Consider the following 24961-nt stretch of genomic DNA (forward strand, 5'->3'; position numbering starts at 1 on the left):
AAAAAACAAAGTTTATGGTAGAAAATTAAAATGTGATAATGGTAACACAATCGGAATCCAAAACATTTCTTGTGCCGTCATTTTTAAGTTTCGTAGTTAATATTATTCATTTTCGTGATTGTGATCGAACTCGAATGTTTTCTCGTTTACATAACGCGTTTGTTAAATTGTGTATATTTGTTAAAGTTTTAGTTTGAGTTTTGTTGAGTTTGTTAAAGTTTTTGTTTCTTGTTAATTTTGACAGTGACATTTCTTTGTTTACATTTTGGACACCTAATTATGAATCGGACTATAGTTAGAGTACGCTCTAGATATCCTGTAGTAATAGAATGCAGCACAGTAATAGGATAAAAAAAGTACAGCCAGTCAGAGACAAATTCATTCGAGTTCTCTGGTTCATAATGTCAAATCAAGTGGAATAAACAGTTTCTTTTAGTTAAAAAATATTTTAAGTATACATTTCATTTTTTTAGTTCGGCGCTATGTAGAGCTTCGGCGGACTAAGGAGGGTCGCAGGGCGATCCTCTCCGGTCCTCTGATCCTGGGGAGGCCTCCAAATGCCTACAACTTCCCTTGCAGACATTTGTATTTTTTTTTATAAAACTAGAACATCTACGTATAATTTATTATTTATAGGCATCATTCCACTGTCCGCCCGGGCCTCATTCAACATTTCCGCCCCGGGCCTCAGACGAGCTCAGTCCGCTACTGACGACTGAGGACCGAAAACGGTAGGCATCCGGAGCCATGGTGCCCCTGTCAGGCTAAGCTCCGAGTTCATCACACACCTTTGGGTCTTTACGAAGATGTGCGGCCTCAAATACCGTCATTCTTCCCGGGGTCCTGCTGTTCTGGACTGTTAGTTTATATTTATAGAAAATCATGCAGATAGATATATTTTTGTACATGTATAAAAACATGTAAATTAAGTAAACAACCGATAAACGAAATTAAATATTACAAATAAATTATGACATCACACGACACATCATCATTATTACATCGACACGTGAAATGCACTCAGTTTCTTTTCAAACTCGTCAAAGAGTTTTTCAAACAACTTTGGAGGTAAACAAAAGCGAAGATGGTAGAACCAATTACGTTTACTGCACTCGGAGGCTCCAAAAAAAAGCCAGAATTTAAATAAAGTATTTTAATTAATATAAAAATTACAATTTAATCTTATTTCTAGCCTAGACTATGTCCTATTGATGTGAGATTAGGAATGCTGTAACTAATTTAATTATTATTAAAGAAATCTTTGATTTGACGTCAATCACAATTACATAATTGCTAAATTGCACTTTTAGTGTAATGACCAAATAATTGTAGGTTACACGTGCCGGTGGCATCAGCAATCCTCGTGGGTTGCTCCACGTAATTAACCTTCTGTGTTTCGCCTCTGGCAACACTACAGCCACGCCTATGTCTACCTAATAACAGCAGTGTCTAGCGCTGCTGCATTCTGGTTTGAAGAGTGTGGTAAGGGAGACATACTTACCCGAGGCTTTCCAATCTCGTTCTCAGAGGTAGCAACGCATCTAACATATGCTCAAATTGGCATGATGACAAATTTTGAAAACTCCTTCTATGATGTACGTACATGTCTACTGATTCCAAAAATCGTATTATTTCTGCAATTAATTCAGTATTAACAAAAATAATAGCATATTTTTATACTTATTTTGAATTATGCGCGAAAACGCTCGCGGGTGCCACGGCATCCGTTTGTGACGTCACATTAGAACATCCCATACAAAAGTTCAAGCAATTCAGTGATATACTCAAAAAAGACGTCATTCGCGCCTCGGTTAGCGTTTCAGACAAGATGGCCGACTGCAGTATTTTATACTTTAATTTAATTGAAAATATAATACATCTTAGAGTTTTTTTTAAACTGGGCCATTTTTGAAAATCCATTCAATATATTGTTTTCACTTAAATCATTTATTCTTTGATTTTTTAATACTGTCATCATGCCTATTCTGGACATAGGTACTATAATAGTTTTACTATAAATTATAACTGGTTCTACTGAAAGCGACCCTCTGAGGATAGATGTAATAAATGAAGCCTTTATAATATGAATCGCAAATTAGTTTTCCCTCTGCCTGACATCTCGATTTCTACCAAAGATTGCTGAATTACCAAAGATTTTTACCAAAGATGAAACTGATGCAAAAATAATTCACATATCATACATTGGTCAGTGCTCTGTCGTTAGCGACGTATCCTTCACATTTCCAAACAGTACCCTTAGGCTGTTTGTCCACTGCACCGTCACCAAGCCGATACCGAGAACAAGATTATTTCGGGCGGACGGTACGATGGACAAACGACATTAGTATGAGTTTTTAAGTTTTTACAAAAATGACTAACACTAACACTGTGCCATTCTAACCTACTTTGGCCACATAGCACGATGACAGACAGCCAGACAACCTTGAAAAGCTAGTTGTGGTGGGTAAAGTACACGGAAGAAGACCTAGAGGCCGATCACCTAGCCGATGGTCTGGCTCCATAAAATAAATTATGGGACTTCCAGTAACAACTGCTCTCTGACAAGCTGAAGACAGGGTAGCATGGAATCAGCTCGTCAGATCGTCCACAGAGGCTTACCAGAACGAGCACGATCTCCAGAAATGAAGAAAACGACGAAGAAGAAGAAGAACACTAACACTATTTTATTTTCAATCTAACATAATTTGCTTGAAATATAAATAAGGATTTTACTTTATATTTCTCGAAAAGGTGTGGTAGCGTTGGGTATACCATAAAATGTAGAAGCCACCATCGTGGGCTCGTAGCCACGCACTGGACTTTGTTCAATGTGTACCAAAACGGGAATAATTTTGATTATATTAATATCTACTACTGCTAACTAACAAAACCGCAAATCCATAATATTGCATTTACGTTAAAAAAAAATTTAATAGTTTTCTCAATTTTATAATACTTTGCTATCTTGATAGGTTTATTTGTATTGGACAAATTGCTTTATAGCAATATGTTTACAGTTTGTGATGGTCAATTATAATAATCTATGATAAATTATATTCTAAATAAATATTAACTATATTGATGAAACTGTTCATCGTTCATTTGAAGCGTTGTAAAATATGAAAGTAAAATGTTATACGTTTTGGGTAATGTAAAACAATGGTAAAACAAAAAAAACAGTGCTTCATAATCTTACTTATTATCGTCCGATTCCATTTTAATTACGAAACCTTTAAAATTTGAATTATTAATATCAGTATCATCAGAGAAACTCCCATCCTAAGTTCATTTGATCCTGAAGTGAAGTGTCGAGGTGATCGGGGAGGAATAGGATTACTATAAAATTCTTTATAAATCTCTTCCCAAAACTCAAATCTTTTTTCTAATCTTCTTTCAAAATAGTCCCTTAGTTCTAGTTTCTTATCTAATACCATGTGGGGGACACCATTTGGTCCTGTCACTGGCCACGCAGGGAACGGGGACCCCGCGGGAATTGGATTCCTGAAAATATATCATTAATTCATTAACATGCAACTGCTGAATACAAGTATTTCAGGATGAGTTAATCCAGAAACTAGCAAAGTAGATTAAGGGCACAATCTAGCAAGCAGCCCAGAATCACATTGAAGACTTTAATGAGACATAAAGGATATATGTATTTTCTTAAATAAAAATAAAATGTTTTAGCTTTACTGAGCTACAATATATTTTCTTACCCAGTTTCCATGAAATTCAACCAAATCTCTCTCGTTATATTTTTCATTTCCCTGAGGTTATTTGATATTAATCGCTCATTTGTATGTGTCAGATTCAACCCATCTAAAACGGCCCACGTTTGAGCGCAGTGGTCAGGACCACGCACATCTGTGTACGGTATTTTAATTGTATCCTCATCAACGTGAACATATTCATAAAAGTATATTTTATCATGTCCAGCTTCTACATGCAGTTTGACGGATCGCAACGTTGAATATATAACTAAAACATCAGAGAAATAGTCAACGTATTGTAATACTGTTTCTGGTGAAACTGATTTGTCTCCGAAGTAAAAGTGTTTAACTTTCTTCGCTATTAGATTTTTCTGTTCTTTGGTTTTAAATTTCAAGTCTCCTGGTAGAAAGTCTGAAAACTTTTTATTCATGTGATTACTCCATACCTCGAATAGGTTTAATCTAAACAGGCCCTCCATTGTAGTAAATCCATACAACAATGGTACCTTTTCGTAATCTCCGCTTGTAATAATATCGAATGGGCTTTTTTCAAGAAATCTTTCCTCGCCCACATCATGTTCCACGCAAGGGCAAAAGAAAAAAGATGAATGAGGGGTATTCATAGTATTTATAGAATTTAGTACTTCAAAAGAAGCAGTTTTGTAAAATTCTTCTAAAGCATGAAGATCATGGACATTAGTAAAGTTTAACATTCTCGCGAAACGCTTGGCGTTGTCCAAAGGATCATTCTGTATGTTAAATGCCGCTAAACTGACGCCACTCTCAGGTATAACTCTGTGAAACAGACCGTTGGCCATTTTGGAAATCATTAATGTATCTACAGCAGCTGAACCAGCACTGTACCCCGCTAAAGTGACGTCATCAGGGTTCCCTCCAAAGTTCTCGATATTTCTCTGTACCCAACGCAATAACGCGACTTGATCCTTCATACCAGCATTCCCTGGCACGTCTTTTGTGCCGAGACAAAGAAAACCGTGTGCCGCTAAACGGTAATTGAACGTTACCAATATTACTCTTTTAGTCTTTGCAAAATTTCTTGGTGTGACGTAATCACCAAATGCTATCAAATATCCTCCACCGTGGACGTAGACTACAACTGGAATATTATCTTCTAAAGTGTCAGGAACATATATGGTGGCTATGAGACAATCTTCTTTCATAATACGATCCTTAGGAATTACACCCATATAATCTTTTTGTGGACATATAATGCGTTTGTCCACTGCTTCAAGAGGTTTCCTCCAAGTTGGCGGTGGAAGAGGGGCCTAAAATATAATAATCAAACATAAACTATACATAAGTTAAAGTTATGTTTTCACTTAAAGTTAAGATACTGCCTTTAAATTGTTAAAACTATTTTTATATCACGGCGTGCGTAAATTGACGTTTTACGCACGCTTCGCGTGCGCAAAACCCCAATTTCCGACCCCGTAATATAAAATTTTATACAACACGCGGACGAAAAATGTTTTTCTGACTCGTGTGATTGCAGTCCTCGCCTGCGGCTCGGCCTGCAAACTCACACTTGTCAGAAAAAAATTTTTCGTCCTCGTATTGTAATGTACTATTATTACCAACGGTGCCTGCGAAATCTTCTGATGAAATTATAATGTATTAGTTTAATCATCATCAAACAATTACTGTCCCACTGCAGGGCACAGGTCTCCTCTCAGAATGAGAAGGATTAGGTCATAGTCCACCGCGCTGGCCCAGTGCGTATTGGTGGACGTTTCTAATAGAAATGTTATTTAACTATTACATAATTCGCTTGTAAATTAATTGCTTTACTACTCCCAAAAGCAAGGTTAAGTTTTAAAAAATGCATAAGTATCTATTTTTTATAATATAGGAGGAGCAAACGAGCATGTAGTATACCTGATGGTAAGTGGCTACTGCAGTGGATAGTAAATGGACATGTGTAATCAACCCCAGATCGGTGACAGATATGCCACCAACCCACTAAACTAAATAAACTGGAATGTCTTAGGAAAGTGTGTCTCACTTCCCCTTTAAAACCATTATACAACAGCGTTTAACACTGCTGTTATTAGATACGTGTGGCGGTGTTGCCACGGGAGTCGAACTACAAAGGATTCTACCATCTTATATTACCAGATGCAGGGTACTTTTAGTTATTACGAAGCCAAATCTATTATACCTTAAACCTATGCCTTCCCGTAGGAGCAGTAGCGTATGGCACTCCGTAGAACACGAAGAAGTCTCCATCAGGTGCCTTGTAGCCTCTGATAGGTCCTTGCTCGATGTGGACCAGACGAGATGGCACTGCCTTGTGATGATGATGATGATGTGACGCGCCGTGTGCAGTTTTATGTGAAATATTTGCAGTCACCGCTGTTAAAAACAGCAGGACCAACCACCACATCGCTACTTAGCTGTCAAAATATTCTCTCCTGTAATGCCTATTGCCTGTAAAAAATAAATTAATATTTATTGTGACTTTATTGAGATAACATATAAATATTTACAATTTGTAAAACTTATATTTATACATTAACAACATTCTAAACTAAACTATATATATTACACACATAAATAAAAAACTTAACTATAAAAATAGTAACTAGAATTAAATATAATAGGCTTCATCCAATTTGTTGTCCTTCGGAGGAGTTCCCAAAACACTGGCGACATTACCCCGCTGAATAGCGAAGCTAATTCTCTGCCCGAGGTAAGCGCCAGCCCTTTGGTCATTGATGTACTCGATCAATAGCTTGGAAAGACGTTTATAGAAATTGTTACTTAGGTACATAGATTAGAAAAAATTACTCACTCCTAACAAGAAAATGTACCAAGTTTTGAGAATTGAAATAGTTGCGTAAAAAAGTTTTGCCATGTCTCCGTGCTAAAATGCCCCTAAAATATTTGAAATAATTATTTATTTATTATATAAATTACGCAGTATTAGGTATTTATTCGTAAATTTTCTCTAAAAATGTTTTTATTTGTCGAGAATTCAAAAAAAGAACTCACTATAATAAGCTGTTTGTGACTTCATTCAATTTTAAGGCGGCGAATTATCTTTACTAATCTATGCTTAGGTACTTTTACTACTTTCCTACGTGCTGCCGTCTTTATTTTTACTACTGGGAACATCTCCCACAATCTCACTCAACGCCGTGAAGAGCCACTAACGATCATTCATCTTATTCTGCGCCTAACGTTCTCAAATAATTGGCCAAGTATGAGTTGTACTCGCACGCGGAGGGTTCCGTACTACTAAAATTATATTGATTTTTATTTTTCTTTTAATTTTCGGAGGTTTAAAAATAGGGTTCCGGTTTACCCTTTAGGTACGGGACCCTAAAATACGTCGTCCATGCACACTTCAATACCTTCCAGCGAATATTATTAGGTAGTTATTTTATTAATATTGACCATTTAATATTATCTAATGGGTTCAACCGCATCCTAATTATTTTAATGATAAAACCAATTAAAGAGCACAAAAACAATCTTATATAAAAAATGTGAGCCGTCACGGGACGCCTGGCAGATGTGAAACATCGACATTATTTTGTAAAAGTAATATGCAGAAAAGAACTATTGTAATAGGAACTAAATATGTCATAATGATAAAATAAAATGGCAATAAATGGCGTCGCCACGGCATGCGTCGCCACGCCAGAAATCGGTTTTACGTGCGGCTATAGATGTTTCACATCAAAACTGAAAAACTGTTTCTACATTTACTACGTAGTTACGAGTAATACGTTAATAATTATTATAAGTTTTATTAACTGGTAATATTATTACTATTCACAAAATTAAACTTGAAGATTCAAAAAGTGCTCTGTAAAGAACCTATTTTGAATCAAAAAAATTGATTTGATTTTGAAGTAGATTGATAAATTGACCAATTAACGGTTGGTGCACAGACATAGAATTAGACATGTGCCGTGGTGAACAATCATCAAGAAAACAGTGAGGAAACTGCGACCGAGTTGTTTAAAATAATGTCAAGTGCGAGTCTGACTTGCAAATGAGGGTTCTGAACCACTTAAATTTCATTTATGTTTAGTACTTGATATTATAGCAGCGATAGAAGTAAATGCATTGCGAAAATTCGGACGTTCTTCCTACATACTTATTATATATGTATACATACCTATATACCTACATACCTATTCAATAGAAAAAACTTAAAACGCCGAAAAATAGCGAATTCTTGTATGGCGACCCCCATTTATTTTCAAGCTATTTCTCATTTTCGTATTTATTTGTTATAGCGGCCGAAGTTCCTCATACTCTGTTAATTTCAAGTGTCTATATATTATGGTTCAAGAAATAGCTTTGTGGTAGACGGTCAGACAGCGGATGCTTAGTAAACGTTTTTACCCCGGTACGGAACCCAAAAATCAAAGCGGAATAAAGTCTACCAATAAATCATTAATCATTATAGCCATATGTAAGGTGACCTAGTGTGAGCCATAAATTATAAAAAAGGTGCTAACTCTATGCAATATGCAATCATTAACACTGCGAATGATACCTACAGAAATACCTATTGGATTTATGCATCCGGGTACGAAAATTTATGTAAATTGGGAATTTGTCTGCAACTTATTTTATGCTGTTACTACTACAAGGCACTCAATGAATGTAACTCAACGTAGTTCCGTGGTTCGATCCCAGATGCATATACTTCTTTTTTACAAGGAGGAAACCTTCAAAAGGCCCCAGCGCCGTTGGGAGCAACGCCGGGTTATGGTGGATTTTTACCACACTAAAACTTCCCGGTGGCCGTCGTCGGTATTTGGTGAAGAAGTCCGGGATCTCCAACGGAACACAACCGGAGTCCTCCAAGCACGATATCGAGCACTGCCCTGGGGGGAGCAATTTACGCTCCTCCCACACCACCTGGTGTTTACGATGGTATGCGACCACACATACCGCCGTCCTTACCGGGGCTGCTTGCTGGACGGTTCGAGCTCCCACTCTTACCGCCCGCAACTCCAGAAGCCCCCTTTTAGTAGCCTCTTACGACAGGTAGGGTATACCCTTCTGTAGTCCCTGGACTACAGGGACAAGAGGCATATACCTAGGCCACACCTATTTTTATTTCCTTACCGGCACTGTTAGGGATTTTTAGTCTGGTTTCAAAGGCGTGGAAGACTTTTACGGGCTACCTATTCCAACATAGTCCTCAGGTATAACAACGCATCGGTGGCCGACCTCAGATAGGACTACTATCTCGGTTGATTACAGATATCGAATGGCGGCAATTCTCACTTAAAATGTCTCGTATTCTACATCTACTTATTTCATTAAAAACACTTCAAGGAGGCCCTCTGTCGAAATTGGCATTCGTTAATCCATAAACGACCGTGAACTTTATATCATATAAATATGTAAATGCTACGCATATAAATGACATAAGATTAACCATACCAATCACTATCCATTCCTTTCGGATATTCTAATCATTCTCTTTGATTAGGAATCACCTTCGATCACTAATAGGAACTAGTGATCGAAGGGAATCACTTATTCTTATAATCTACAACTCCTGTTGATGAGACACTTCTAACTTAAAGTTAATTTTCAATAAAATCAATGATAATTTAATAGTTATACCTAAAGATTAAAATCAGACCTTATTTTTTAACAATCTACCTTACAAGTTGGTTCAAGTTGGTGTACAATTATCTCAAAGGTTAACTTTATTATCATTTATAGCAGATTCTAATATTAAATTGAAGCTGTAGGTATATATATTTTAAAAGTCGTCAACGTAATCTAAAAAATTTTTTTTTTACAGGCGTAAATAATTTACAGGCATTATATACGCAATTGATAACTTAGACGTCACAAAAAGAGAAAATAAAAAATACCTGTTCACAGAACTTCTTTCTCCACACTATTTCTTTTCACAATTATTTCTCCAAGTTTTATTGTACGCACCTTTCATTACTTTAGCATAATATTGTGTGAATCAGTTTTATTTTTAGATTGTTTTATGTTAAGTAACGTCTAACATAAGACACAACCTTCCGATAGTTCCACTAACGTATAAAATAGTTATGATGATAATAATACTGTACTAAATGTAAACGAGAATTCTACCATGAGAACTAGTCGGTTGAGCAGTTTTGTTTAAATAGCTTTAAGTTATATAAGCTATTTTACAAAAACTATTTGATTGTTTTGGATCGCACTTTATGTATTTTATGCAGTTTTATTCTAGGATTCCGTACCTAAAGAATAAAAACAGAACCCTATTATTCCTCAGCTGTCTGTCCATCTGTCATAGGGCTGTATCTCATGAAGCATAACACCACTTTTGATTTTTTACAAATTTTGAAAAAGCTTGAAAATAAGTTGGGGTCGTTATACAAGCATCTTACCCTTCGCCCGAAACTCAAAACTACTTTACACACAATTATATAGTCAGCGCTAAACCACTAATCCCCTCTGAAGTTGTTGCGAGGAGGTGTAGTTGTGGGCGCGCCGGTAGGTAGATCTACAATGGTATTTCGATTCAACTAATTTAACCAATATTTATAAAAATATAGTTAAAATAATTAAATGAATAAGCGTTAATGCCACCATAGTAACAATAACACCCAAGCAAAACACCAAACAGTTCAGAGCACCACCGTGCCGTGCCCGCTATTGGACAACTTCTGATCTGTTGACAGTTGCGCGCCCCTTTTTTATACCATGATACAGGTAGCCAATTGTTAATACGGAGCGGTAGTTCGAAATTAATATCATGTGATTTTAAAAACGGAATATTTATATATGAAATGAAGAATTCTCCCACATAGTCATACAATGTGCTATGGCGACGCGATTCATTTCTATATTTATTTATTTTTGTACACCTTAAACAAAGGGTTACAAAGGGTAAACTTAATGCCTAAAGGCATTCGCTACCAGTCGACCCTGGGTGATGGCGAAAGCATATTCAGAGCGGACTAGCAGTTTGACGCGGACCTACCTACTGTGACAACACCTTTTGTCGTCGTCAACCCATCACTGTTCCAATCCTGGGCACGGGACTTCTCTCTGAATCAATGGGGTTTAGGTGATTGTCCTGTTCGCTGCCTAAGTGCCCAATGGTTAAGTTCACATACCTTTGACATTATTTTAAGGTTTCAACTCCGGTTACGCACATATCGGAAAGCCTGGGATTCGAAATTCCCCTCGATCGAGAGGCCGAGTTTCAATCACTAGGTTGTGCTTGATTTTTTTTAATTATTCAAAGTATTTATAAGTTTGAACGCCGCCATTTCATCGCGCCCTCTGACTGACGTCGCAGAACATGTTTTGTGTTATTATTTTATATAAAGTTATATAAATATTTTATATAAAATTATTTAAGTTTTTACATCATGGGAAAGGTGTAAGAATCACTTTATACATATTTCCTAGTGTTATTGTGCAAAAACACTACTACAAGTAGGTACACGTGTTTTTTTCTACCAAAAGATGCACACGAAAAAATGGGGTAAGATTATGAAAAATAGATATATTACCTCCAACATCGCATTAACATTGGCATTTATTATACCAACCAATAATTTTATGTAATTAATGATTTTAAAAGATCCCATTTACTACTTTTAGGTACTTATCTACGTCTCCATCAAACAGTAACATTTGAAACACAAAATGCAGTAAAATCTATTGTAATATTATAAAGATAGGTGAATGTTAACGACATTTAAGTTAAATATTTCTGAGGTGACCTATGCATAAAGACCTGTTTATCCATTTTTGCAACTATTTTCGATAAAAAGTCCGACTGTGCTTTGACCACTTTCAGTCAATATTCTTGATTATTCCAAAGAATACTATATTATATTAGAATCGCACTATGTAATATAGAATACTGTAAGGATATTTTTTTTCTGACAAACGTTATGTTTTGATTCCACCAAAGGTCATTGCCATCATTTTGCAAATTTGAATTTCGCATAATTTACGATTTTTGGTTCAAGTCTTAAGCAAGTTAATACGAAATAAATAATAAAAAAATAGATTAGATGTAGTGTCAGGATCATAAAGTACCGAAGAAAAAAACAAGAAAATCTAAATCATATAAATATTCCCTATTGTAGGTACCATGTAATGTAACCAAATTAGCGGATATGCGAATTTGTGTAAAAATGACGCAGATAATTATAATTCGCAATATCTTATTTCGGAAAAATTCAGTATAAATTTACATAAGTACTATTATTTATATTTATTAGACATTTAAATTAAAACAATTGTTTAAAAAAAGTTTATTGCTTGGTTGCAATATACGTATAATGAATAATTATAGAATGATTTATTGATACTTTGGTCATACCTACTTTATCCTACTACCTACTTCAAAAGATCATGATGTCTTCCATTGGAATGATATCCGTCATAAAATATTATTTACAACGAGCCTCGCCCTGCGGATTTACTCGTGTTTAAAAAATGTCATACATATAACCCATCCAAATATAATACATATTACAAAAAATACATACATCCGAACGTGGACCCCTCCTTTTGGAAGCTCCCGTAAAAAGCCATCTCGTCCGGAGATTAGCCGAAACAAACAGACACAAAAATATTCGTTTTCGTAATATACTACTTTACTTTTTAATAGTACTGTATAATTATACAAAAAGACAGAGAAATGTATTAATTGTTTTTTTTTTGTTGCAATTACCCTATAAGTATGTACTTAGATGCATTATTACCTATTTTTAACCGACTTCAAAAAGGAGGTGGTTATCAATTCGGCCGGTATCTTTTCTTTTTTTTTATACACTCTTTTATGCATTTGGTAAAATATTGCTAGTTTCACATTACAATAGTATATATAAATATAATCCTATGATTATTCGTTTTGTGTGTTTATTCACAAAAAAAAAACATATTTCTGTCCTTACACTGACATGGCCTCTTAAAACAACCGAGACAACTTAGAGGAAGGAAGAATAAATTTATTTTATCACGCTTTTATTAGCTTGACCGGTATGTATCTAGATACTTATGTATGTAACGGAATCTTTGAACTCTATTTTTACCCACTTCGAACAGTTAGTTTAATTCAATATTTTGAACAATTATCAAGATGCGATAACAACACACGATTTTAATAAATCTGTCCATTCTCCTCATCACCTGTATACATCTATCAGTGAAAGTTACATTTGTTAGTTTGATCGTAACACCTACTTTATTTATCGGAATGTAACACTTAGGTCTACAATCAGACAAATGTTTTTTTTTTTATTTTCATAGTAAATGGCGTTGACCGATATCAAAATAAATAAAAAAAACATTTGGCCAAAAAGTGGAGTTGGCTGATTTGCGAATTAAGGTATCGATATGTAGATCCGGCAAGACACTCAGCGACCTTGTCTTTTATTATATATTAATTACGTTTTATTACAATTATTAAACACGGAATAGGATAGGTTTCCTTCAAATATTTTCCTTTACCGGTAAAGTTAAGATATTATTGTACTACTGTGTAAAATATAAATACGAATTCTATTATATTATTTTCTACATACATAAATTTATAATGCTGAACCTATAGTCCGGGGCCAGGATACGGTATCCCTTGCCTGTCGTAGGTAAAAGGCGACTAAAAGGGGGCTTCGAGGGTTACGGGTGGAAAGCAGGAGCTCTAACCGCTGGACCAGCGACCCCCGGAAAAACGGCAGTTTGTGTGATCGCATACCTTCGTATGCACCAGACCGTATGGCGAGCGAAAGCTCACCTGGGCGGAGCCCAAAGGGGCAGCGTGGTAAGAGGGCTCCCGTTGCGTTCCTTTGGAGATCCCGGAGCCCTCCACACAGCGCCGAGGACCGTCACCTGGGGAGTTTTAGTGCGGTAATAATTCTACAGAACCCTGCGTCGCTCCCACGGCACCTGGGACCTTTTGAAGGTTTCACTCTCGTCACATAGAACCGACTAACTTACCTACATTTGAGGCAGCCATCTTAGTCCAAGAGTGGCAACGCATCTGTGATTGGTGGTTACTTATGTTAAGGTCAACAGTGACGAGTCGATTTCCGTTTGCTACATTGATGTTATAAAAAATCTCCACAACTAAAAATGCGACGCCGACGAATTTCTTATTTATGTATCTACTTATTTTATTTAGAAATTACAACACTTAAACCCACCAAAAATGTATCGTTATATAAATTCAGATCATTAAAACAGACAGTTGCAGACAGTCTGACAGGGGTCAGCCGTCTCCGGAGACTGACTTTGTGAAGTCGTAAAATTTCCACGGACTTCGTTACCCCGGACACTCTTGAGACCTACGTGTTGAGAAAATTGTTCAAGATAAAATATTTTTGTAGCCCTTTACACGAACCAAAAATGTAGACAAAGCCTACCAAATTATCAAAGCATACCGAATGATCGTCACCCATTATTCCCACTGCTGGGCACAAGTGTTCTCTTACAGTGAGAGGGGTTTGGGCTATAAACCAAGTGGGAATTTGTTAACTTTACACCACTTTAACACTTTTTAAACTCTAACTCTCAGGTGTACTGTGTAAGTTTCGTCGATGTTTTCCTTCGCCGCTATAGCAAGTGATAATTAGTTTGTAATACGCACATTGATTTGAAATATCATAAAGCGTGTCTTGAATCTCGGAAAGACCGAGTTTTTGAAAGATGGAAATCGGTCATGAAATTACACACGTTGTCGGGGGATCAGAAAAAGTCATAGGATATCTATCCCGAAAAAAATACCGTTCCTGAGGGATAGATAAACCTTTGACCGCGAGCGAACCCGAGAGTAAAATCTCGTAATTCTTTGCAATTTTATAATGGATCTCAAAGTCTTTCGCACTGGATAACGCAAGGTTACATGTCTGTGTATGCTTAAATGCAATGTTCACGGGCGTAACCATAAGGCAGGACTGGTAAAATGCCACGGGCCCCCAGCCTGACGGGGGCTCCGGCCCAACAGGCTGCTAGATCAAAGGTGACCAAAAAATTTTTTATAAATCAGCGAAAACAATAGATCGACAAGTCCAAACAATCACTAAAGTATTCGTGAGCGAAAATTTCTTGGGGTCCCATGCAACATATTTGCCATGGATCTCTTTATTCTCCCATGTCCCAGTCTCCCATGGTATGGTTACGCCACCGTCAATGTTTCGAGATTTTACCTGCCTACTTACCTCTACCTTACCTTACCTTTCATGGTTTCAAGTCCTTCGTGGGAACATGCTAATTGTAATTTTATGATACTTAAACATATTAATCAAAAAATATTACCAGTATAATTTAACATAACATACAGTATCTATTAATTATTTAAATTTATAAACAATTGTATAACTTAATTGTTTTTGCTTAGATATTACATACTATACTGAACAATGCCTATAAATGAACAATTACAAAGGTAGTTAAATATATTTATTAATATGATATGAATAATACTAGATATATATTTCTATTACGTAAATTCTAATTTCAAACATTATAATTAGAGATGCGCCGAATATTCGTTTGGTATTCGGTATTCGGCGTATTCGGCATATTTTTTGCTATTTGTATTCAGCTGAATTATTCGGTTTTGGTGCCGAATATGTTCGGTTCGAGTATTTCTATTTTCTTGTGTACACCACATGGTACAGGACTAAAACACAAAATTTCTTATGTAAGATATATATTATATTATAAGTCAAACTCAAATCCTATGAAGAATGAGTTGAATAAAGCTAATAAAATAAGGTAATTGAACTTCAAATCAACATTTATTTTGAAACCTCAAGTCAACACATTTATTACTTAATCTATAGTTAGTATAGTCAACATTAAAATGTATTTTAAACCTTAAATCAGTATTTATTTTTAAAACTCAAATGAACATTTTAAAGTGTTAATGAACACAATAACTGACAAATTGACAATAAAAAATGGTAAACCGAATAATTCGGCCGAATATTCGGTTCGGTATGGGTTAAACCGAATATTATTCGGTATTCGGTTATTCAGTGAAACCACTATTCGGCACATCTCTAATTATAATGTATAATTATGTTTTTGCTTGCACGGAAATACATTTCATCATTAGATTTACTGCCAATTGTTTTATCTGAATATGTATATTTATATCTTCTATTCTACAGGATTATTTAGATATATTGCACTTAAACTCTTCAACAGTTTAATTATATTTATTTTTGCCATAAATAAATGTATTAATGAGTTATGTCGTATATAACAATTTACGACTTACTTTAATTATTTACTTACATCCATATATCTACAAATATAACATTATAAATGTACCTACCATATTTGTCGATTCGGGCGCACCAGCGTCACACCCATTTCTGCCTTTTTATATAATATAAGAGTAACAGACCAGCATGCTGTCCACCTCATGGTAAGTGGCTACTGCCGCTTATGGACATTTTTAATCAACCCCAGATAAGATTAGATTCCTACCTGAGGATTAAGCTGGCACGTCTCAGATAAGTACCTGTATCTTCCTTACCACACCTTTCAAACCAGAACACAGCAGAGCTCAACACTGCTGTTATAAGGCAGAAATAGATGTGGCGGTGGTGCTGCCGGAGTCGAACCACAAAGGGTTCTACCACCTACCTGGTTTGCTAAGAGAGACTTCTAGCGACGATCCAACTTAATCTTTAAAAGCGATTTATATTGAATAGTTTTTATATAATAAAAATGTATTCTTGACAGATAATATAATAATAATAAGATATTAACACTTCAAAATACTTTTCTACTTTAAATAGTTTCCTAAGTAACACTAAAGTAATGCCTCTAAAAATAAACAATTCCATTACAAATTTAGTTCTAAAAATATACATACTTATCGTAAAATCGAGACATAAAAATACTTTTTTTATTCCTAATGAAATAGAAGTTAATCTAATAATAGTAGCTAAGACAATAGATCTTTTACGACTTTAGTAAATAAACACTTATCGTAAAACAAAGAATGTCGTAATGAATTCTATTTTACCTCTATCATAAACCCGAAAATGTGTACATGGTATAAGGTCGACCGCATATTGGAGTAAATTTCTTGAACAACTTTAGGTTTAGAATTTGAAGTAAGCAACACCACTGTCAATACTGCTGTCAAACTGCTAAGTGACTATTTACTAGCTTATGCAACCTTCGATCACTAATATGCAACCCATAAACGCCGTCGGTCACTCAAACAACAAATTTAGTTTATCAGCGGTAGCTGACGGCAAGCGATGACGGTCAGCGCAAAGCGACAGTAGCAAATGTGCCATAAGCTTTTTTTTTTTTGTTATCCAGGGGGAAACCTCCAAAAGGTACCCGACAACGTGGGAGCGACGCCGGGTTATGTGGGATTTTTACCGCACTAAACCCCTCCCAAGGTGGTCCTCTGCGCTGCGTAGAGGGCTCCGGGATCTCCAAAGGAACGCAACCGGAGTCCTCTTAGCGCGTTGCCCCGTCGGGCTCCGCCCAGGTGAGCTTGACGCTCGCCACACCATCTGGTGTGTACGACGGTATGCGACCACACATACCGTCGTCCTTCCCGGGGCCGCTGGCCGGGCGGTTCGAGCTCCCACTCTTGCCGCCCGCAACCCCGGAAGCCCCCTTTTAGTCGCCTCTTACGACAGGCAGGGGATACCGTAGCCCTATTCTAGTCCCGGAACTACAGGGACAATGTGCCATGAGCCTAATAAGCTTTTTACTACAGCTTCACGTATAATACTATTTATTAATGTTCTAACAACTATTAATGTTTCTCTATACATTGTCCGAGTAAGCTTATGAAATTAAAATTACAGACATGTTAATTATTATATTAATAATTCTCAACTTTAGCATGTTGTTAAATTTGAGAATTATTTTTAATTTAAGGAGTATTGACATAAATGAAGTTATAGGAGAAACAACTTACAAGTTATCATGAAATGCGTAGAATTTTGTGCTTAAATTTCAAAAAGCAAATTGTCAGAGACACGATAAGGTATCCCTTTAAATCTTGCAACGCTAGTCCTGTTATGCGAGAAGAATCTCTTTGAAGATTTTATGGAAAGTGTCGTCGATAATGCAAAATCCATCTCAGAGTTACTTCGCTTGCAGTTTCCGAGGCTCTTCTTGCGAAAATAATGCCTTGAAAGTAGAAACCTTTTATCTGTCCGTACTACGTAATAGTCGTAGGTATTATAGGTTTTTCATCAGCGCGAATGCATTTCTATCTTTGTTTTGTTTATACTTTGTTTCATGTTTCACTGTAGGGAGTATTATTTTCTACATCGAGTTGATTAGAGCATCAAAAGTGAATAAACTATATCTTGAACCAATTTACAACATTTTTTATTCCCGCGCAAAATACAACTTAAACGTCAAGCGTTCTTTTTCTTTTTTTTTACTAACTCATAAAATCGTCTCAGCCAGTGACTATATAAATGGTCACTTATTATTATTAAAATAAAACGTCATGAAAATAACACAAAATAATTAATTAAATAAATAATATATGTTCAGTATTTTTGACTGGCTGAGATACTGATTATGAAAAGTAAATTCAAAATTTGAAATGTTGACGTTTCTGTTAATACTGACATTAAATCATACAGTCATTATACGGAGTTCGTCACGGGACGAGATAAAATTAATATATTTATTACAGACGTCCTCGAAGGACCTATTTGGAGGTCGCGAGCGACCTAAAATATTTGAGATAATTATTTATTTATTATGTAAATTACGCAGTACTAGTTATTTAATCGTAAATATTTCTCTAAAAATGTTTTTATTTGTCAAGACTTCAAAAAAAGAACTTACTAATAAGCCGTTTGTGGCTTCATTCAATTTCAAGGTGGCGAAGTATCTTTACTAATCTATGCTTTAAGCATGTAATCTATGCTTTAAATAAATAAATAATATTTAATAAATAATTATTTCAAATATTTTAGGGACATTTTAGCACGGAGACGTGGCAAAACTTTTTTACGCAACTATTTCAATTCTCAAAACTGGGTACATTTTCTTGTTAGGAGTGAGTAATCTTTACTAATCTATGTTTAGTAGTATAATTAAGTTTCAAGAAATAGAAATAGAAATAGACATAATCACGCGGATTGTGTGCAACGTAAGCTATCACGGGACATAAAAAATACAGTTCTTGACTAATAAAGTCAAATAACCACATTTGAAATTTTAAAATATATTTTCAGCAAATATACAAGAATTTTTAAACATTTAATATAAAATATGTTGGCAGCTTTAATGACGTAATAAAGTTGCTCCATTTTCCACACGTACGTGAGACACCACAAATCCTAATTGCGTATTCATTTCGCTACTTGTATTACTAGCAACATGTGCCAAGTGTCGTAGCCGGGCTGCAGTTTTTACGTGAAACTCTAATTGAGACTTGTCATACCTTCAGCGATTATGAAAAATGTCTAATAACCCTTTATATCAAATATCAAGTACCCAATGTATTGTAACAAAGGCAGTAATAGCCTAGTGGTTAAGAATCTCGGCCTCTCGATCCATGGGTCTGAGGTTCAAATCCCAGGCACGCACCTCTCATTTTTCAAATTTATGTGCGTATTAGAAATTAATTATCACTTGCTAATCGGTGAAGGAAAACATCGTGTGGAAAAACCTGCATATCTGGGAGATGAATAAAAAAAAAAGAAATCTCGAAGATATGTGAAGTCTACCAATACGCACTTGGCCAGCGCGGTGGACTATGGCCTAAACCTTCTCACTCAGAGAGGAGACCCGTGCCCAGCAGTGGGACAGTAATGGGTTGATGATGATGATGATGATGGACCCTTTGTATCTCTACCGTTGTGAATGATGCCTTTAGTATGAGTTATAAACGAGAGCTCGATCAATCAAAAAGATATCTCGACCGCCCATAAAAAAGTGCATGTAGCGCTTTTGGTAGTCATTTAGGAACTATTTTATTACATTTATGTATTATATACGGAGATCGAACTGTCAAGTTCTCGATTGATCGAATCGCTGACTGGACAATCGTATTAAGGAACAGATCTCTCTTCTTACCCGCGAGTAAGATAAAGCGCAGATACGTTTATTTATATAATCATATTATTCCATGTAAAGGACGCTTATTTACGAGAGAGACAAGGATTAAATACGTACCTATAATACATACTTATCAAAAATCTATACTAATATTATAAAGAGGAAAACTTTGTTTGTTTGTTTGATTGTAATGAACAGGCTCAAAAACTACTGGACCGGTTTTAAAAATTCTTTCACCATTCGAAAGCTACATTACCCACGAGTAACATAGGCTATATTTTATATGAAATATACTTGATAAATAGATTTTGAGGCGGTACAAAGTTTGCCAGGTCAGCTAGTACTTAATAAATATACAAAATTACTATTCTAATAGCCAACGCTACAGCACCATCTATAACGTTTGTAAACTGATTACTTATTAAGACTGAGATTCGCTATTTATTGAACAATAGGATACAGTAATGAGACAATTAACACTATCTAACTACAAATTAACTCATCACTTAATCATATCTTCGACCTTTACGACATTAAGGTGGAAAGAATGTTAAAAAATGTGCTATTGCAAATATAATAAATTATAGAGAAAACATGACTATGAGATTAAAGAATTCTAATCGTATATATTTTTTAACAATTCTACACGCTCAGTGGGAAACAAATTGTCCAGATCACAGAAAAAAATCACAAATCTTTTTATTATTATAAAATGTTTTGAAATAAAAAAAACTATGGCCTCTACTCAGACCTCTATCCCCTGTCCTCTCTGTGATATACAAATAGGCTTTATACAGTTGTGTCTTTCCATTATCCCAGCTTAGCATTGCTTGCAACCTCCTGAACACAGTACATAATGATCCCTATTATTTTTTTATACATAACAATACACATACCTGTTTCTTACTTTCCTAAGATCTCTATTATGTTTCTATTATATTTATCGTATTACTTCACCGTTGCACAAAAACACTGAAATATTATAAAAAAGTGAACCTTTCGCTGACTGATGTTCGTAATAAAAAAAAAGAAAATAGAGATTATAGCGAAAAGAGTAGACGACCTCATCATATATCTTCCTACTTATTTAAAAAAAAAAACACGAATACGACCAAATAAATAAATAACCAGCATTATTTTTGGACCGAAAGGTATATTCAACATTTTTTAAAGTAACTATTTTTATCATGTTGATTGTAGAGCTTAAGAAATAAAGTAAAATAACAAATGTGACCTTACACTATTCCGTGGCCGTGGCGGAATGAAAAGATTCCATGACTATCACTAAGAATTCTCATATACCTATACCTCCGCCACGATGCGAAGAGAATTCATGTAAACAAACCGATTTTAGGGTCATCAAGAACTGGCACTGTAAAAGTTACTAATTTCCTTGTTTTCAATTTAATTCTACAAATAACCTCACAATTAAATTATATCCATTATTTCTATATCTCATCACATGCGATGCACTTTAACCACTTTAATATTATTGCGTTTAGACAAATAAAAATAAAATATCCATATAAGTTAGTTAGTGATAACCCTAGAAATAGGCCGTGTCATAGGAATGCCAGATTGTAAAAACATTTTTGGTCTCAACATAGATTAGTAAAGATACTTCGCCGCCTTGAAATTGAATGAAGCCGCAAATGGCTTATTATAGTAAGTTCTTTTTTTGAATTCTTGACAAATAAAAACATTTTTAAAGAAAATTTACGAATAAATAATACTGCGTAATTTACATGATAATTAAATAATTTATAATAATAACTTCAAATATTTTAGGGACATTTTAGCACGGAGACGTGGCAAAACATTTTTACGCAACTATTTCAGTTCTCAAAACTGGGTACATTTTCTTGTTAGGAGTGAGTAATCTTTACTAATCTATGGGTCTCAACTTGATTTGATGTTTTAAATACAATTTCAATTAACTTATTCTTAACCTTTCACCAATCCACAACACAGCAGAGTGGTTTGTTGGTAGGATATGAGTATCTATTAATTCACATTTCGTTGTAATATGAGATATGCATTTATATCATCAAAATAGAATTTCACAATTCATTATAAGTACAAGAGGTATGAATTTATTTTATACACATTAGAATACGAATTAATAATAAAAAAATGTACGAGATTAATCTCGAAAACTAAAAGTAAAGTAAAGGTCAAATATATATTCACAATATTCAATTCAAAACAGACATAATATGCCGACCAATAACAACACACAAGCATAAAACGTCGATCGTGTTTAATCGTCCGTTCCTTTTTTTTCTCACCACGGGGAAACCTTGAAAAGGTACCCAACGCTGGGTCATGTGGGATTTTATCGCGCTAAAACTCCCCCGGTGGCCGACCTCCGCGCTTGGTGCAGAACTCCAGGATCTCCGATGGTATACAATCGGAGTCCTCCGAGCGCGATGCCCCTAACAGGCTGCCATGGGGAGAGCAGTTTACGCTCCACCCGCACACCTGGTGTATACGACGGGACACGACCGCACATACCGCCGACCTTCCCGAGGTCGCTTACTGGAAGGTACAAGCTCCCACTCTTGCCGCCCACAACTCAGGAAGCCTCCTTTTAGTGGCCTCTTACGACAGGCAGGGGATACCGTAGCCATATTCTAGTCTTGGGACTACAGTGACAAAGTTCTGATATACAAGTGACATCCCCCCCTGGCGACCGTCACTCCTGTCGTCAGCGACCAATGACAAAGCACGGTCGTAAAAAAGGCGATTGAGTTTTATCGTCATTCTCTGACAACAGGCAGCAACAGCGGACCACCGTCGTCAACTGACAGACTGACAATGACTGACGCCGACTATCGCTGCCTGTCGTTAGCGACCGTCAGCGCTGAGTATCGCTCGTTTATTAGTTTACCGTAATTTGTGTGTTACTTCCTTAAAACCCTAACGAAATATTTTTACCGCCATTTAAGAAGCGACATTTTCATTTAAATGTTTATCAATCGATTCATTTTTTGCCTAAGAACGCAATTTAACAGCTTTTAGTTGAAAGAAGTTTCAAAATTTCGTTTGAATGTTTTTTGCAATGTTTATTATAAAGTTAGGTAACAGTTTGTAATACAAATTCCGTTCTATATTGCTTACATGTATTTTTTTAGGTTTATTTTCGTTTTGTTATCATGAAAAAATACCACTCTATTGTATTAAAAACGGGCGTAAGTCAGCTCGCTACTCGTTGCCCGCTGGTGCTAGAGCAAGTGCAACGTGAAATGGCGCGGAAAGCTGCTAAAGCACTCTTGATGGCACTCTGCTGCCCGGGTAAATTGCAATAGATTTAAACGTGGGAATTACTAAAAATATTCCCGCGCTGAAATCCTCACTCCTCCACATCGCCTAATGGTTTATAAATGTTCTCTTGACTTATTTGAGTTAATGGGACGTGAAAATGTAGGTACATCAGTTTTTGTTACTTAAACTCGGTTAATTGCGGGGATTTTTATAAATTTTAGACTTAAGCATTTATTAAGTTCCAGTAAGTAGTTTATATTTTTTGTATAAATTTATTTTTATATTCCTTTAAATAGTTCAACTATAAGAATAATTAGAAATGAAATTAATAATTACGGACGGTATACTTTCTACGTTATAACACCAATGTTATTGAAAATTATCTAGTTAAAAACAAGCTTTTGAAAGTAACGTCATGTTTTTCGTAGTTTTCTCAGCCATTTTCTTGTTCTTTTTTTACTTTTTTAACAATTTCATTTAATGTCCATACTGGGGGTGCATAAGATAATTGGTACACTGTCTATATTCGATTTAGAAAAAGGTCACTAAACTAATCATGCATTCAAAACAAATATTACAAAATTTTTATTAAACGGCTTTTAAACGGTGAAAGTTAGTTAAAGGGTCTAAACTCTAAACTTTACTTGAAAGATTTAACTCTTACATACATAGGTACTTGCAATACGAGTTAAATAAAAGCTTGTAAATATGCGTAAAACAATGTTACTTACCTGTATTCTAAAAGGTATTGCAAAACACAAACTTCCTCGACTGCCTTGACGGGTCTTTACCGCACAAAAACTCAGACTCGACCGTGGCATTACTAATTTACTAGTTATATAAATAACACTGATGAAACATAAAGGCCCTCCTTCACCAGGAGTACCTGTACCCTTACCATGAGTTTTTACGTTTTGACAAATATGACTGTTTTGGTATTTGTTTACGTATTGTCCATACAATTTCCAATCAGCGGCTCTAGCGGATTGTATCAGAACTATAGTGTCAGTAACGTAACATTAAATGTCTAAATTGACAAAATGGCGATTTATGTTTTGTCTCGCTTTTTTGTGAACATGTGAGGTAGACAAAAATACTTGAGCACTTATTTATTATTACCTGTACTCAGACTACTAAGCAAACGGAACAGAATAATGGATTGAGTAAACGTAACGTAAAATTGTGGGATGTTTTGAAAACTCATGGTAAGGGTACTGTAATTTAAGGCCAGACTCGAGCGTTACATCAGTGAAGAGAGCCCAAGGATTACAGTGCAATTTGTAACATTATTCAGAGTAAAAGCACTCAATGTGTGACCGTGCGGCTTCTCAGTACATATCTAAGCTTGGATTATATCCGTACCACGCGTGAATATGTTGATATGTCGATCTACTGTAAATATATTTATGTACATTATTTAGTTTTAGTCATAATAAACATTAGGATTGTTTAATAATTTTAATTTATAGGGTGAATAAGTAAGTTAACGGGTCTTAATTACCGTACATACACAACTTGTCAAATTTTAAAATAACCCTCTCACCAAAGAGTACAAATAGCTGCAATGAACATTGTGCATTTTCAACTTATTAACTTATTCACGCGTGGTACGGAATTATTACTATTATTTATTTCGGTTGTCTTGAAAAGTGGTAGAATAAGTATGGTTCAACCGCGATGGTACCTACCACCATCGAAGCTATGTCTAGTATTGTCTAGCTTGACGCAGTTCTGCTTTTCGATAGAAGGGCGTGTAGGCCGACTCTCTTACCTACATATAAGGCGATCGTCTTAATCCTCGAGAGTGACAACATATCTTTGATTTAATTCTAGTAGAACCACTGTCTTATATGAAGATGGTCACACGTACGCAGTGACAACTTATCATTAGGTTGACTGAAACTTGTTTACTACATAATCTCACAAGAAATCCGTAAAGTAGTATTGTAGTGTAACAC

The 24961-nt window shown here is 35.5% G+C and overlaps 2 protein-coding genes across 5 annotated transcripts in view; one reads left to right on the plus strand and one right to left on the minus strand.

Moving 5' to 3' along the window:
- CTL16 (C-type lectin 16) overlaps positions 1-24961 on the plus strand; it is a 445139-nt gene that overhangs the window by 335761 nt on the left and 84417 nt on the right. The window lies entirely within an intron of this gene.
- On the minus strand, positions 3184-24796 carry LOC140747297 (juvenile hormone esterase-like). Of its 4 annotated transcripts, none has more exons than XM_073079629.1 (4): positions 24775-24796; positions 5890-6158; positions 3717-4996; positions 3184-3501 (listed from the first exon to the last, which is right to left on the minus strand). In XM_073079629.1, exons 2-4 carry the CDS (start codon positions 6112-6114, stop codon positions 3222-3224), a joined length of 1785 nt encoding a protein of 594 aa, XP_072935730.1. In that variant the 5' UTR covers positions 6115-6158; positions 24775-24796; the 3' UTR covers positions 3184-3221. The 4 variants fall into 4 exon arrangements, with proteins under 4 accessions (XP_072935730.1, XP_072935727.1, XP_072935729.1 ...); XM_073079626.1 differs by lacking the exon at positions 24775-24796 and adding an exon at positions 23735-23832; XM_073079628.1 differs by lacking the exon at positions 24775-24796 and adding an exon at positions 13468-13491.

Source organism: Epargyreus clarus, unplaced genomic scaffold (assembly GCF_041222505.1).
Source record: "Epargyreus clarus isolate Ecla_fem2 unplaced genomic scaffold, WU_Ecla_fem_2.2 ptg000014l, whole genome shotgun sequence".
Lineage (NCBI taxonomy): Eukaryota > Metazoa > Arthropoda > Insecta > Lepidoptera > Hesperiidae > Epargyreus > Epargyreus clarus.